Consider the following 16,188-nt stretch of genomic DNA (forward strand, 5'->3'; position numbering starts at 1 on the left):
GCGTGGTGCCATGGTGCCATTCCTCTGTCACACGTCTTACCTGTGTGTTACAGTAAAGTCTCCAATTTCTGCAAGTTTTCCCTTGACAGCTGACTGTAACAGACATTCCAATTGTCATGGCCTGAGTGTGCAAATACATTCAACACCAATTAAGAATGGTAAAACGAGACGCTTTAAGAAATTGGACACACAATCTGCATTTTCGCAAACTGCAAAAAAAAGGTCATACATTTATTAATCTAGATCAGTTACATCACCATCTAATTCAGCCACTCCCCCATTCGATCTAGTAAATAAAGAGTTTTGTCAAATAACACAATAGGCTACATCATAGTTTTGATGTAAATGTTTTATGTACAGCCTTTTAAGATACTGCATGGAAAAATAAGGAACAATGTCCACATGGAGATTATCAATATTGTTTAGCCGACCCCCACTACAATGAGAGAGAGAAACCACCTCTATCTTTACCTTTTAAATTAAGCTCAGTTAACATAAAACAATACAGCTCATATCAGAGATAGTACCTTAATATATTTTTTTATTATGGATGAATTATATTAGTATGACAAGTAATTAACAACAAATATATCAGTCATATAGATTTGAAATGCTCTCACAAATGCCCTGATGTACATTTTGTTACTGCCTCAGATGCTTCGGCAACTTATAAATGCAGAGACTAAAGATGTAGAGTCAAGACACTTTCACCTTTTGGCTTGACTTGAAGGCATTATCACCGGTGAGACATCACTTAAAGTCACACTTAGTTCAAAAGTAATCGGTATAAAAAAAGTCTGCGCCACCCTGATTTCAATGTCTTAACATTCCCATAAATCCCATAAATATCTGTATAGGACTATAAACCTAAAATGTTGCAGCCCCAATCAATCCAGGAATAGATAGAACATCAGAGAGTCCCCAGTGCCGCTCTGAGAGCCACTGTACCTACAGAGTCCTTCTCCATCCCCCTTACAGTTAGTAGTCGATGCACCGGAGGGCAGCGATGGTGGAGGCCAGTCGACGAGGCAGCAGTTTGGCAGTCTGTCTGTAGTTTTCTGGCTTGGCCCTCAGCAGGGCGACGATGTGCTGCAGGCTGCGTGAGGGTTGCAGGCCCAGAGCATCCATCACATTGCTCAGATAGTCTGTGGATGCCAATCATGCCGAATGATTTGACAAACATTCATTTACCCGGAAGCCACCATTTCATTGCTTTTTTCCCTGTGACTATCGATAACAATGTAAATAAATATCACTGTTTTGCTCAGCCATTATAAGGCATTGCTAACTACATGTGTCCATCGAGTATTATGGTTACTGTACCAATATCTGTTGCCAGCTGTTTCGTGGAATGCGCGCTCAGTTGGGGGATGAGCAGGATGACATCACAGTAGGTCTGCATGGTTGCCCGAGCAATGGAGCCCAGCCAGTAGTCTGCTGTATTGTCCAGCTCGGGAAGGTCATCACCTGAAACAGACGGAAGGTGACGTTTCAAAAGTGCATCAGGTCACAAGGTGTAAAGGGAACAAGACTTAGTGGAAAAATGAAGAGATGATAAAGTGCAGAGGCTTAGGGCTTCAGAGCTGTAGAGGAAGGGTTAGTGGAAAGAAAATAAGCAAAAAAGCCAGAAAATTGAGGGAAAAGGGGGGAAAATAGAGAAGAAAAAACAAGTATCATGTGGAGAGATAGATTGAGGAAAGAATCGGGACTGATGGTCGGTAACCTTGCTCTGGAGGGAAAGGCAGCTTCCCAGCATGTAAGGCCATTTCTAGTGCCGGGTCCTCCTGTGTCACAAATGGCTCCAGGTGGAGTGGCAGAGACATCAGGTACTGCCCTATCTGGAAGGGGAAAAACATAAAATAATATTGTTGGATACATCTGGTATTGCTCTGCACTGAGCAATGTAACTGTATCAATTATGATTAAGGAGTTATTTCCATTAAAAGTCAGGGATTATATTTAGATCAAACCTAACTAACATTTGTAATGTATTCTTGTGGCGACAGGCTAAACGTAGGCAGGTCCTCAGTGTAGCTCTCTCCAAAACCAGGTGCCTCTTGACTCTGATCACAAACAAGGAGCACATATCAAAGAGTATGAGGTGAGATTAAAATAGATAGGCAGACAATTCAGAAGCTCTCAGCCCTCATGCACTCAAATCATATCTATCAGTATTTCAAATCAAATAATCTAGAAACTTGACACTTAATCACCTCCACCTTGGAGACGAGGTAGAGCTGGTGTTTGATCTGCAGGAAGACAGAGTCAAAGGCCAGCTGGTTGGCCTGCTGGTTGAGTCTGGTCAGAGCTGCTCTGGGCTCAGCTAACAGGCTGGAGTTACCTGTGCCCTTCTCCTGCAGGACAAAGGGGAAAGAAATGCATTAAAAACAGCTGCGGAGGGTCTCCGATAAAAGAGTCAGTTCTCTTTAGAAGAAATCAATAGACTTAATACTACTCTGGCACCTTTAATGAGTACAGGACTTCCATCAGGCTGTTATACTCGCCCATGTTGCCCCTCTGGAGGTAGTTATATTCTTGCCAGGGGTTCTTGGTGGTGCTCTTCCTCTCTGTGGAGCTGGCCTCCTGGATGCCTGCCAGGCTCCGGGGGCTGTATGACTCTGACAAGTACTTACCTGCTGTACCCAGGATCCTATAGGAGGCATTGATTGATTACAAAAAAATGCATCAGTTTCTTAAACTCTGGCGACGTGCCTCACTTGTACTGCGCACGCAACAGTTTAAGGTAAGAGGGCACATGTGGAACATGAAATATGACGTATAAGAGTTTCTCTTACTTGTTTGACAGATGCTGCTCAAATGCTCCACATTGTCTAAGTAACTCTCCACAAGTGGCAATAATCCTGTAAAACACAGCAAAAAAAAAAACACTAAAGCATGGGCAACATCTTGCATACTGTGATGTTCAAACTAGAACAGGGTGAGGACACTTCCGAAAAGGGAAGGGTTTCAAATAACAAAAAGTCAAAATTGTTATTCAAATCACTTATTATTCTGATCTCAAACGTAAAAGAGAATTAACCGGACTGAGTTCTGGAAGGCTGTCCAGTCCTCCTGGAAAACAGATGAACTTGGTGTATCCTCCAGTTTACACTTCTTCCTGATTGACTGCAGTGTTGTGGAGAAGTCCGACACATACCTGAAAAAACCCAAAGTTTTAAAACTGGCAACATATATCAATTAAATTAAGTTACATACATGCTAAAAATTAGGTAAATTATTTCTACCAATAAAGCAAAAGGGGTTAATACAATGTATGTGAGTGTAAAGGGTCTTTACTTGGTAAAAAGGGCTTTGAGAGCTTTAAGGAGGCCAGACACAGCCAGTCCGTCAGTCAGTTTGACACAGCGTTCCACAGCAGCACTGGCCAGACCAAACAACTTGCCGACAGAGTGGCTCAACTCTTCTACACAATCAATTACCTCCCCGTGTTCCTAAAGAAAGGAAAATGGGAAGGGAATCAGACAAAAACGACAGTTGTGGCAAGGTTTGATAAATCTAATGTTATCTCGTGTGTGTGGGGTGTGTTACCAAAGGTACTGCACTGATCTGGATGAGGAGGTGCGCTTCCTCCAGATCTCCATATTGTAATTGATAAGATTTATAGGGGTCATACAGCGCACAGACCAGCTCGTTCACCTTCAGCAGGTTATTCTCACCTGGAGAAAAAAAAACAGACATAAGCACCTGTAGAACACATCTACAATAAATACAGTTTCTTTATTTTGGCTTTATCATTTCTTGGCATTATACAGACCCAGGTGTGGCAGCATGGCGGCCTCCAGGCCGTGTCCAAAGGTGGACGTCGTTTGATGGAGTTCCAGCAGGGTGTCAAGATGCTCCTCTTGGGCTGCGCGCTCCATGGCTGTGCTCAGGCACACAGCGATGGATGGCACCATGGCCCCCAGAGTCTGGATCAGCAACACTGTCACCACCTCATATGGGTTCTTGAACACCTGCAGGGGGTTAATAGCTTAAGTAAAGTTTGGTATTGCACTCTGACTGATTACTGCACGGTCATTTCAATATAGCATTAATGGAACTTGTCACTGAAGTACAACCAATCAAGGGTCTATCGGTACCCTAGAGTTTCTGACCTGGCTGCTCCACTGGAGCTGAGCGTGCCACGTGGAGATCAAGGTGTCGTAGAATTCAGACAGCTGCTGATTCAGACTGAGCTCACTCTGAGAGAGATCCTGCCACATGCTCACCAACTGGCCCTGAAGCGGCCGAAACAAACATTCATTCACATACGGACATTAGTGCATGCCTCCACCCAACAGGTAAAAAATATGAGAATACGATTTTGTGATGGCTTACTTATTAATTAATATTCGAGGTCAGGGAGAGGCCTGTCACACCTACCTTGTGACATTTGTAGTAGTAGGCAAGAAGCTGTGGCATTCTATCTATCTCTGTGAAGACCTTAACAAACAGCTTGGCCTGGTCTGCAGAGATAAAACATGTAAACATAAGTATACTTAGTCTACACTGACAGTGAATTACAGTGAACAAAGAAATGGAAGTTGGAGTAAATTTAAGAGACAAAAGCACTTCTCATATCTATTTACCCATAGACATGGAAGTAAAGGTCGCTACTATTTGTGGGCTGGCCAGGGCCTCCAGTCTGTTTTTCAGAGCCTCCAGGTGCACACACTTTTCAGAGTAGTCTGGTGTGTCCACCAGCATGGCCAGGCTGTTCTGCATGCTAGTCAGCTTGGAGGAGATCACTGCAAGGTCCTGGAAAAATAAAGGAGCATATTAAAAGATCAATGTCCACAATATAATATCTGATGTTTTATACTGTACAAGTTACTCGTGAGAAATTAAATATTTCGATGCCTTTTTCTGACGTTAACAGAATCTGTTCATATCATCTTCCATGAAATAAGGCTTGAAATTGTGAGGGGCCAATTTAAAGGATTTGGCTGTGTTATACACTTCGGAGGGTTTGACTCCTTCTCTTACAGTAAAATAAATATATAACTTGTTATGCTAATCGTTTTGATGAAATAAAAAGGAATTCCATCCCATGATTTTCATTATAGGAACACTTATATGGACATGGATCAGGGTGAGTAGCTACCATAAACAAAGGTTAAGCAAGCTCTACAAAAACATAACAAATGAAGTGCTGTGGCAATTTCTTTCAATTATACCTGTGTTTTGAAGGTCTCCTCAATGTCTGCACTCAGCGTGCTCCATTTGTCTGCCTCCTGTAGAGCCTCAGCTGCCAGCTGCATGCGGCTCTTCACCTGATCTATCTCCACCAGGACCTGGTGAATAGGATTCACACAAAACACAAATCATGCCTAAAAAACGTAATCAGAGCACCATGGACATTCTTTGCTACTGTCAGGCTTTGACTATAATGCTGCTTATTATCAAAGAAATAATTTCAATAATATCAACCTCATCACATCAACACTTTAAGAGGTCAATGTAAATATGTATCTTTGTTTTACATGCAATATGTTACTTATTAGCCATGAATATACTTCAAGTATGCAAAGGCTATTTATGTAATAATGTCATAGCAACAAAAATGCTCACACACCTGCATTGACTGCACAGTGTCCTGCTCAAACTTCTTGATGTCCTCTTTGACCAGGACCATTTGCTCTTTGAGGAAGGAAGCCTCCTGTTTCACAGCCTCCACATCTCGCAGCACTCTGGGCATATTTTGGAGGGCCTGATTACTGCTCTCTAAAAACAGTAATACAGGAGTCTTTCAGTTTTTGAAGGACATAACAAGAAAATTATAACTTTTAGAAAATGATATCATAGCCGGTGCCATTTTTCAGAGGAAGAAACTGAATGCAGTTCTCTTTGGCATTTGTTGTAGCAAGAATAAATTCTAACCAACTTACTTCTGCAAAATCTAATTTTTTTATTCTCATCATGTTTCAAGCAAAGTCTGCACATTGACAGTTTCTCACACATTAGTCGCTATACATTTACATATTAGTTGTCAGTTTATTAAGTACACGTCGCTAAAACTAATGCAGTCTAATACAGCGGTCCTGCATTAAATCCTACCTTCATGCAAGTTATAATGTTATGTTTTTGCTGAAACTAAGGTGAGGCGTTGATTCAACTGATTCTATTATTTTGTCCACCCCTTTCATATCTACGAGGGTAGGCTAAGTAACAGAAACACCTCTTTCTATAATGCAATACAATTCAAAAGCACCACAAACAACATCCTCTAAAATGATCATAAAGTTGCATCAACACCTCTCTAAAACGGCGTCAACAATAACTTAACATTATAAAACTTCATAAGGGTAGGATTTAATGCAGGACTGTTAACACTGCATTCATTTCAGGCAGGTGTACCTAATAAACTGGCAACTGAGTATGTGTAAAGGATTCACATAAACAATGTTGCTCTTGAATGATCCCTGCTTACAAATTGAAACACTGTAAGACCTAAATTGCTGTCTCCGTTGATCTTGTTAGTTAAGTCAGCGATGATAGGTAACTCTGTAGATATACTGCAACGCCCTATTGTGAGGACTGCATGCAGCAGTGTCCAAATGAACAAACCTAAGCAGAAAGGACAACTATGACATACGATCAGCTTGTAGCTTGTGTTGCTGTTGAGTTATATATGAACTGAGTGGGGAAAGTAAAACGCTGGCACTTTGAGGCACAAGAGCAGGTTATGATGGCAGGAGGCAGTAGTTTACTTAAATTTACTGACCCTCAATAGCATTGTTGACCTCCTGGATGAACAGTTGCAGTTTCATGACCAGTGTGGCTGCGTGTGTGTCCGCTTTCCCCGGCGCGTCCTTCTGCACCACCTTGAAGGCGCCGTTCACCCAGTCTTTCACATCGAAGTCATCGTCCAGGAATTTAGAGAAATCCATCTGTCCTCCTCACTCCTTCACCAGTGCAAAAAAGCTGGGCAGTGTTCAGTCGAATTCTGCTGCTGCAGTCTGTGTCATCGACCCATTGCTAACGTTAGGTTAGCTAATTTTTCCCAAACAATGGCTTCGACACGAATATAAAATAAATAGCCCAGGAAAATGAAATTATCATTACAACTAAATATAGTTCCAACAAGGCGACGGCTTCCTCCAGAGTTATTTTTAAATGTCTACGGCTTTAAAAGGAGAAAAGAACAGACATATTCTTCTATGTTTAATGCTGATAGTGCTACGAACACTTGACAACAACTTCCTCTTTGTGCTTTTTATTTACCTTCCCCAGAAACAAGCGCCAGCACAACATACTGAACTGCTAAATACAATCTTGTCAACAGAATTAAGAAAATGTCGTTATCAAAATGGGACAATTTGTGTGTTTTAAATGCAGATATAATCACATCTGCCGAGAAAATGGGAGATGAACACATACAACGGTTGGCTTGACGCAGTGTCACAAATAAGTATATCCGTGCAGGAACCTGCGGTTATGTTTATTTATTTATTTAGTAATGAATTAATTTTCTAGCCTTGTTTGCCCTGAACTTTGCCCTTCCGTCCAGCTTGTGTAATTCCCCAAACATCTGCCCATTAAATGTTTTAGATTACTAAGGTTATGTTACATCAATGATGTAGGCCAGTAGCATGACTGTATGCACTCCGCTTCCCTCTTGAGGCTAACAATCATAAAAACCAGTCTGGGTACACTGCTAAAAGTGAAGTTGCAGACTGCTTTTATGTATGGTGACTGATATGATTACCTCTCTGTAATAGTTTCCCTGTTCAAATGATAGTTTTACCCAGTGTAGCAATAAGTACGATAAAGCATTTCAGTTATTTCATATCAGCTGCAGCAGACATTTATCTCTAGACTCAGTCCGTTCCATGACTATTATGCAAACCAGAAGGGCAACAAAGGACTAAAAGGAAAGTGGAGTTGGAAGGTAGTTAAGCCACCTCACACACATCTCATTCGGTCTCTTGCAGCTACCTCAGAGGACATACATTATACGAATTCAACCACTCTTCAGCTGGTTCAGAGATGGGAATAATCGACAATGCTAAGGACACAATGTCCAAGGCTATTTTTAGCCCTTCTACCCTTTTATCCGGACGAGGCGCACTACACATGGCTCAGATCATTCTGTCTGTGGTCACCTTTGTCCTGGCAAGCTTCAGAGGTGGGAGCAGCCATACCTACTGGAACTACGCCATGTTCACCTGGGCCCTCTGCCCCATTATGACCCTCATTATCACCATCGTTGAGATGTTTAAGCTTGATCTCCTACTCGGAACTTGCATGGACTGGCCTGACTTCACCACAGGCATGGCCATGTCCTCAACACTCATGACCATCTCTGTCGCTATTACCTATGCCAACTTCTATGCCTGCCTGAAATGTCTGTACAGGTTGATAGTGAGTATATCTGCATTCTTGTGTGGCTTTGTCTACACACTTGAAGTGGTGAAGGACAAAATCCTGGACAAAAAGAAGGGGAGCTACCTGGCTGCTCTGCCTGGATTCTTCAAGGTTTTGGAGGCCTTCGTGAGTTGCATCATTTTTATATCACTGACTGGTTACAGAGACAAGCCGGTTCTGATCTTGTGCATTATAGCATATGCCATTCCTTTCCCTATCCTCCCTGTAATCATAGCCACCAACATCCTCAAGAAACTGAAGACATGTTTGCCTTTTAACTTGGACAGGTTTGTGTTTATATTCCTGGTGGTGTCTGTTGTGCTTTATATTTTTGCTGCAATCATGTGGCCCATTTTTACATTCAGAAACAACCCTCGTCCCAGTGACTGTCCACCCAGCTTCTGTATCTGGGCCATTCAGTTTATGGTTGCATTCATGACCTATGTGAATCTCATTCTTTTTACATTGGACCTCATTTTTACCTTGCTTGGTATCTGTGGTTTTAAACGCACATAAAAGTAGTGGCGACTTTCCAATCATCATTTTAAAACCTCCAAACTTTGATTACACCTTCAAATAACTGCATGTACTTTACGTCAATTTGATCAAATTTTTTTTTTTTTAACTGAAAACTGTATGCTCAACATATCTTCCCACAGCATTGAAACAAAACAGTCTGTATGGGAGTTAAGCTTTTTCTACTCTGAATAACACTTTTAAAGCCTGTTCCCATGTTGATGAACAATACCATTTCCGATCTGAGGTCACATGATCACATTTTACACATTTGGGTAAACATAATAGGTTGTACAAAATCTCTAATGGGGCAGAATGGAGCTTTAAATATCAATTTCTGATCACAGTCAAAATGACGTACCTAAAAGATCTGATCTACATTTTTTCATGCCTCACTGTAATTTGGGGAAAAAAAACTGACCAACACACAAGAGCAGAATGAACACATGATCACATTATACAACTCACATGATGTTCTCAATGCAGAAAACGGTGCATTTGTCAGACAGACTCACAATCAGACTGAACACGGAGCAGAAAACATTTTTGAGCAGTGAGGTTTCTGGTTACAGTCCTATATATGGATTATCTGCATATCATGTTTGCATGAGAAATGAGTACAATTTTGTTGAAACCAAGAATTTTTATTATTAATCTGTTAAGTTCTGCATTGTCCACTTTATTGTGTTCAATCTATGATGTGCAATTAAACTTAAAATTACACACCAGCTCCATGCATAATTTTCCATTCTCCATATTTATCCTCCCAAATGTGTTGTTCTGTATTTAGAGTATATTCGGAATATAAACTGTCTATGGCACTGTTGTTGAATATCATGTTAAAGTTGTAACTTGCATTATGTCTGTTTGAAAGTGAGATTTTACATGAATGAACCACAGTTTCCTGTGAAGTGCCAGCCACAGACACAGGTAAAGGCCAGAAAACCAAAAGTTTTTTGTGTGCAGTGGGAATAAAGACGCTGTAAAGTGACGCTCTCATATTTGTGTCCTGATTTTTTCACTATCAATTGAAAAGGTTTAAAATTATAGAAAAAATATGTACGTGAGAGAGATGGTGTGTATGCGTCTGTTTACAGTATATTACTGTTCGGAGCAAGTCACAAAGAATTTTCCATTCAATTCACAGTTGAGATTGAAGATTGAATTCATTTATTTTCAGACATATAGAAAACAAACATAACAGTGAGAAAAGAAAGAAAATTTGCAGTATAATAATATTATAATTCATATTATTATTAATATTATTATAATAAATCTTAGTAACTGATGATGGATTTTGATAAATATTTACTACTAAATAAATAACTCTAGTTAAAAGCAGTTGTTTTACTAAAGAGACGTTCACAGAAAAACCCCTTTAGAGTGCTGGACCAAGAAATTTGAATAAATGGAAATGCGTGAATGATGCTGGCCTGTCGTATAACGTATGGTCCCATTTCAGTGTAAGAACAGAGCAGTGGTAGCAACAAGGAATGAAGTATTCAAAGTTACTGAAGAAGTAGCAACTAGCACAGTTCAACTTGAGTACAGGCGCAAGAGGATTCTACTTTTTGGTTTCAAGATCTGGAAGTCTTAAACTAAGCATCATGTGTGGCTCACTCGTAGGCTGTCAGGGCATTTTACGCCTCCTGGAAATAATCTTCAGCGCTTTATCTTTCGTCATCGTGATCTTCAGAGGCAGGATGGTGAGTCCATGGGGCGTGTGGTGTGAGTTTGTCTGGGTTTTCTGCATCACTGTGCCCCTGGTCCTGACTGTGATGGAGGCCAGAATGTTGCACATCCTGCTGGCTGCCCTCCTCCCCAACTGGGCTGACCTGACCTGCGGGCTGACCATCCTGTGTGCTGTGATGATCAGCTCTGCCACACTGATCTTTGCAGCTGTTTTCGTCTGCCTCTCCTGCATCGTCAACATCTTGTGTTTCATCTTCTCCCTGGTCGCCGCTGTTGTCTTCCTGATTGATGCCGTAATGCAAAAAAAGACTTTTCCAAGCGGCTACCTATCCAGCCTGAGGGGAGTTCTCCGCACAACAGAGGCTTTTATCGCCTTTGTAAATGGTGAATGGGCCTTTCGTCCTTTTGGGATGATATGCTGCATCATCGTGTTTGCTGTTTGCCTCCTGGTCACTGTGGTCATCATAGCTCTCCATCTTCTCAAACTACTGCAGTGTCTCCTCACATTTGGGTTCAGTATGATGGAGTTTGTGTTCAACATCGCCGCAGTGCTGTTGTACCTGCTTGCTGTCATTCTTTGGCCTGTCTTCGGTTACAGACGCTACAATTACAATCCTTACATCTGTTTTCACAAGTGTTCCTATGCAGACGTTAACACTGTTACCATTGGAGCCGTTGTCAACCTTGTCCTTTACATTGTAGACCTGGTTTTATCCTTCAAATCTCGCTAGAAGTGTACACATGATCATGTATTTACACATTAAGATGAAAACACTGATTCGCTTGCGTTGAATGGAAATTTTTAATGGGCAGCAGCTATGTATGTGTAATGTATGTTGTGTAATAAATGATGCAAAGTAATAATTAATTTACAGCCCAAAATCAAGTGAAATATTTGTTAGTTTTTTAATCTTTAGAAAATAACATAAAATCCTGCATTGTTGTATACAAGTGTTCAAATGAGAAGGTGACAATATGATATGATGTGTTATATTGTTAATTGCAACTAAGTTGTGTACTTAATTCTCACAAGTTATGAAAAGATAAATGTAAACTCATGAAACATGCCTTTTTATTCTTGGGTGAAATGACATCTTTAAAATAAATAAAAGAAAAGATCTGATTTAACCAGATTGGACAATACAGCCCTATATTTAATAATTTGATTTTTTTTATTGTAGACATATTATCCGTAGACATTTGACTGTTTCTACAGTTTTATTGCCTCTCTGCAAACAAAACAATAGTTCAGAGACAGTATAGAAAAATCTTAAAACTGTGGCAGTTGCTTGCCATGAAACTGAGATAGTGAATGTAAATGTCAGATCCAATACTTACAGCTGTTAAAGTAAAATTCTACTAACTTTATAATAATAATAATACAGATGTATTTACATGTTGTTTTTTAACTATTTTTGGAAAAAAATATTTTAAGAAAATACAGGCATAAAAAAAACAATGCTTCATAGTCCAAAAAAAACGGAGCTCCAGATGTGACAGGCAACAGCATGTGTGCGCCGCAGCACTTAGCTCCTTCAGGCCTCTTCTGGTTCCTCAAACTCCGCAGTCTCAAGTAGACCCTGAAAACAGAAGTAGTGGGAGTTGCAGAAGACAGGAGGCTTGTTGGGACATGAGCCCACCACTTCCGGTTTCAGCGAAGAGAAGGGGTTGGCTCCGCTTCCCTTCATGTCCATCTCCAGCTCCAGCAGGATCTGCAGGGAGTAGGTCATCTCAGTCTCACTGTGGGTAGCGGACAAGGAGCATCAGTAGCTATGACACATATGCAATAATGGATGTCATTTTTAATGGATGCATTCACCCTTGATGAAACGTTAAAAGTGGAGGTACCACATTCATCAGACACTCAGTATATGTGCATACTTTCAAGCCCTTGTGTAACATACACTACAGTAATGCAAATAATATGTATCACTGTCAATGTGCCAATTTGCATGCCATTCACTGTTAATTCAAATGACGGGTCTGCAGGTTAAGAAGGCAGGGCAGTTTAAAAATGCAATCCATTACATATTATTGATATATTACATATTATGTGAATATCTGAGGTATTTCAAGTTACTTAAACTTACAAATTAAAAAAAAAAAAAAAAGTATCATTGTATTGTAATTTGTAATCTGCAACCTGTTTACATTTTTTTTCATATACATATACACACATACACATCTACACACACACACACACACACACAGATATATATACACACACACATATATACACACACAGACATATACACACACACACAGACATATACACACACACACACAGACATATACATACACACACACACAGACATATACATACACACACACACACACACATATACACACACACATATATACATACACACATATATATATATATATATATATATATATATATATATATATATATATATATATATGTGTGTGTGTGTGTGTGTGTGTGTGTGTGTGTGTGTGTGAGAGAGAGAGTTATGTAGTTCTGTTACAAGGAATTTAACTGTGTGACTACTAGTCTGTAACACTCACTTGAGAGCAGTGAAAAGGGAAGGAATCTCATAATCCCTGAGGAGCAGAAGTGTCGGAAGCCAACCCTGGTCCAGGTCCTGAGCTGCATCAAACCCTTGACATCAAAGATGACAATGAGTCAATGAAAGCTCAGTATGAATATAAATCCTACTGAGGCTTTTCAGTATATAAGTCGATAAATGCTTATGTTCTCAGTAAAATCAGCTTGGACTCAGTTTGTTGACACAAAAAATGTTATATTTCATGGCATAACACTGAGTTTGATATTATATCTTTGCATAATGGGGAAAAGGTCCACACCAGGATGAAATCCAACCACCAGGTCTGGCTTGGCTGCTTCCTCTTTCTCCACCAGCTCCTCCCAGAACTGGTGGTAGAGCCCCTTGTAGGCACTGATGTAGACCCTCTGCTTGGGACCAAATGCCCTGAGAGGAGGCCTCATGATGGGGCCGTCCACCACTTCTGGTCCCACCATGACAATCTCGATTCCCTGGTGTCCGGGGAACATGTTGTTCAGCTCATCGTAGTCTGTCAGTCTGGCTGCCAGTGTCTCACTGTGGCCTGCTCCCACCAAGTGAATGGTGAAGGGTTTGGAATAGGGGTTAAGGCCAAACAGCCTCATCCCCCAGGCAACGGTCAGCGGCCTGGAGAAGAACTCACTACAGACCCTCCACAGCGACTGCTTCAGGTCTTCGTCGTCAGGCCGAGGCCTGCCAGCATCGGTCCACAAGTCTTTCATGGTTGCTCCGTTTAAAATGGGATCGAGGCGAGCTGTGAGATCTCCCTGCATCGCAAGCCAGTCATCCCAAACTTTGACCTCTGACTGGGGCTTTGACCATTTTCCTGTGGCGAATGGAAGCTCTCCTGATGATGAAAAAAAAAAACCATCTAAAATGAGCTTAGTAGTTTAATAGAAGTACATGAGTTTTGGTAACTATCCTTTCTTACACATTCCTTCATTCCTCTCTTCAGAAGAATTCACCTGACTTTTTCTCACTGTCTTTTACTGTTTGTGTGGGCGTCTCACCTTTGAACACAAGCCACTCCACAACTCTGTCGATGGCAACTAGACGCAGCTGTGAGCAGAGCTTCTTGTGTTTGGGCCAGTCCTCCTTCTGACAATCCTTACAGCAGTAGTAAACATTTAGACATCTGTGCAAAGAGAGGAAAAAAAGGAAGATCTACCGTCGGTAGCATTCCTAACTTTTCTGAGGAAATATCTTGGAGGCATAGGCTTACTGGATGGAATATCATTCATATATATATATAGGTATATATATATTTTTTTTCACCTAGCACAACGCTTCAGGCTCTTTGGGTTTGAAAGTTGATGTGGTCGCTTTTCGCAATGCGCACAGATTTCAAAAGATTCCTCCATCTTCTCAAACATCACTTTTTGAGACCGGAAGGCCATGGGTTTACCCTTGGTCTCCGGAACAACTCTAGAAGAAGAAATTAAAAACAGAGGAGAATAACATGCAGAGCTGACCGGTAACAGATTAGTAACTTCAAAAACATTAACAATAATAAACGTCCAAAGTATCCAACTTGTTAAAATATGTTTGGACTGTGTTCTCACCAATAGACTCTTGAGGCCTACAGTCTTCCATTTTTAGACTGGGACATTTGCTACAGTTGTGAGGAGGGGAGTGGAGGGGACGAAGGGGCAGATTTGTAGCGAGTTTACAAATGAAAAAAAAAAAAAAAAAATGCTGCAGAACAGCAACAGCAAGGAACAGTAGGGAGCAAACGAAAGAGGCCGTGGTTGGCATGCTGGTATCTCCAAATGCCATTCAAATGTCAGGCTGTCACTATGAAAGAGCACCGGGCGGCTCTGTTTGACTGTTACGGCGTCACAAGCGTGTACATGTAAATGTAAATGTAGAAATGTCCTCCGACGTTAAAGCGCGGGGCAAAGGAGCTGCCAGCCGGGTGGGAAAAACCTGCTTACCTCTCAGTTTCCGTCATTTCGCGAGTGTCACACAGGCTCCCCTGTCCCTTCCTCCGCTGCTCCTCGGGTTATCTGAGCAGCCTGTCCGGGGGGGGGGGAGGGGGGGGCGCCGCGGCACGACCTCGCACCTGTGCTCTCCCTTCCAGAAAACTCTTGACAACTCCAGACCGTTCCTGCCTTCACAGGAGCTGGACCCACACGAGCCATTGCAAAAACTACATTCATACCTATATATAGACATATATCTGTGAATGTGTATTGTTTTTTTTTAGGGCAAGAAAACACCCATAAGCCCGTGCATTGTTGTAGGATACTATTTCTTTTAATTTAAAAATATCGGTTCAGTTAATTTAATTTTAAGGAAACCCACCAGGACATAGCCCGCGACCGCTAATGTTCCCGAGCCCCGCTAATGCAACAACACCTATGTTTCCTGTGCGGTTTTTTTTTTTCTACCACTTTCATCCACTAGAGGTCGGTGTCGCACTGTAAAGGCTGTTTCACCAGAGCTCCCAAGAGAATTCCCCTGCGTATGAATGAAAACAAGGGACGGGGATGTAATGTTTATGTTTAGCACAGTAGTATCAGTGTCGTGATTGAGCATTATTAATTATTTTCACACATTAATCCACCAAGAAACGGGGCTTTTTTTTTCTCCACCTTTCTTCCTTGCTACAGATCACCCTTTGCAAAGCGGGATTCTTATACTGTACACGAACACCCCATTTCTACAACCCCCATTACATACCCCCTATATTCATTTAGAAATGATTTTTCAAGTGGGAAGATCATTGTGATAAGGCAATAATCTGCAGAAGTGACATGAGTAAATCACTCTAACATACAGTATTCCCTAACTGTTCTCATTTGCTTTATTGTTTGACTACAGGTAAATTGTAGGAAAACTGAGCCATTTCTCTTTTTGGCTGGAAGCTGGAATCTAAGGACTTTAGCTACTCAGAGAGATGGCATGCAAACTTTTGCTTGAAATGTTTGCAGAAATTAGGTCTAAGAGTAATTTTTCTAGTCCTGAAGTGGCATTTTTATAGCTGTTACAGAGGCAAGAACCCTATGATTTATCCATGCCTTGTAATACAACGCTCTCCCATAAAAGAGGCCTGGAATTAGTGACG

At 41.1% G+C, this 16,188-nt stretch overlaps 4 protein-coding genes across 6 annotated transcripts; 2 read left to right on the plus strand and 2 right to left on the minus strand.

The window, feature by feature from the left end:
• Nucleotides 1–222: 222 nt before the first annotated feature.
• cog7 (component of oligomeric golgi complex 7) lies at nt 223–7,368 on the minus strand. Of its 2 annotated transcripts, none has more exons than XM_040136165.1 (17): nt 6,725–7,368; nt 5,576–5,724; nt 5,178–5,294; nt 4,590–4,758; nt 4,384–4,466; nt 4,116–4,238; nt 3,776–3,974; nt 3,550–3,677; nt 3,298–3,452; nt 3,041–3,157; nt 2,796–2,861; nt 2,464–2,650; nt 2,220–2,354; nt 1,980–2,063; nt 1,724–1,838; nt 1,324–1,467; nt 223–1,145 (listed from the first exon to the last, which is right to left on the minus strand). In XM_040136165.1, exons 1-17 carry the CDS (start codon nt 6,888–6,890, stop codon nt 979–981), a joined length of 2,304 nt encoding a protein of 767 aa, XP_039992099.1. In that variant the 5' UTR covers nt 6,891–7,368; the 3' UTR covers nt 223–978. The 2 variants fall into 2 exon arrangements, with proteins under 2 accessions (XP_039992099.1, XP_039992098.1); XM_040136164.1 differs by having other exon boundaries at nt 224–1,145; nt 2,214–2,354; nt 6,725–7,367.
• Nucleotides 7,369–7,989: 621 nt separating this feature from the next.
• LOC120794722 (myeloid-associated differentiation marker-like protein 2) lies at nt 7,990–8,883 on the plus strand. The gene has a single exon (XM_040135977.1). It carries the CDS (start codon nt 7,990–7,992, stop codon nt 8,881–8,883), a length of 894 nt encoding a protein of 297 aa, XP_039991911.1.
• Nucleotides 8,884–10,340: 1,457 nt separating this feature from the next.
• Nucleotides 10,341–11,306, plus strand: LOC120794693 (myeloid-associated differentiation marker-like protein 2). The gene has a single exon (XM_040135947.1). It carries the CDS (start codon nt 10,491–10,493, stop codon nt 11,304–11,306), a length of 816 nt encoding a protein of 271 aa, XP_039991881.1. The 5' UTR covers nt 10,341–10,490.
• A 324-nt stretch (nt 11,307–11,630) lies between these two features.
• mss51 (MSS51 mitochondrial translational activator) lies at nt 11,631–15,476 on the minus strand. 2 transcript variants are annotated; one of them, XM_040134391.1, is made up of 6 exons: nt 15,056–15,475; nt 14,397–14,546; nt 14,132–14,256; nt 13,405–13,968; nt 13,105–13,198; nt 11,631–12,315 (listed from the first exon to the last, which is right to left on the minus strand). In XM_040134391.1, exons 1-6 carry the CDS (start codon nt 15,070–15,072, stop codon nt 12,111–12,113), a joined length of 1,155 nt encoding a protein of 384 aa, XP_039990325.1. In that variant the 5' UTR covers nt 15,073–15,475; the 3' UTR covers nt 11,631–12,110. The 2 variants fall into 2 exon arrangements, with proteins under 2 accessions (XP_039990325.1, XP_039990326.1); XM_040134392.1 differs by having other exon boundaries at nt 12,146–12,287; nt 15,056–15,476.
• Between the last annotated feature and the right edge of the window lie 712 nt (nt 15,477–16,188).

Source organism: Xiphias gladius, chromosome 9 (genome assembly GCF_016859285.1).
Source record: "Xiphias gladius isolate SHS-SW01 ecotype Sanya breed wild chromosome 9, ASM1685928v1, whole genome shotgun sequence".
Taxonomy (NCBI): domain Eukaryota; kingdom Metazoa; phylum Chordata; class Actinopteri; order Istiophoriformes; family Xiphiidae; genus Xiphias; species Xiphias gladius.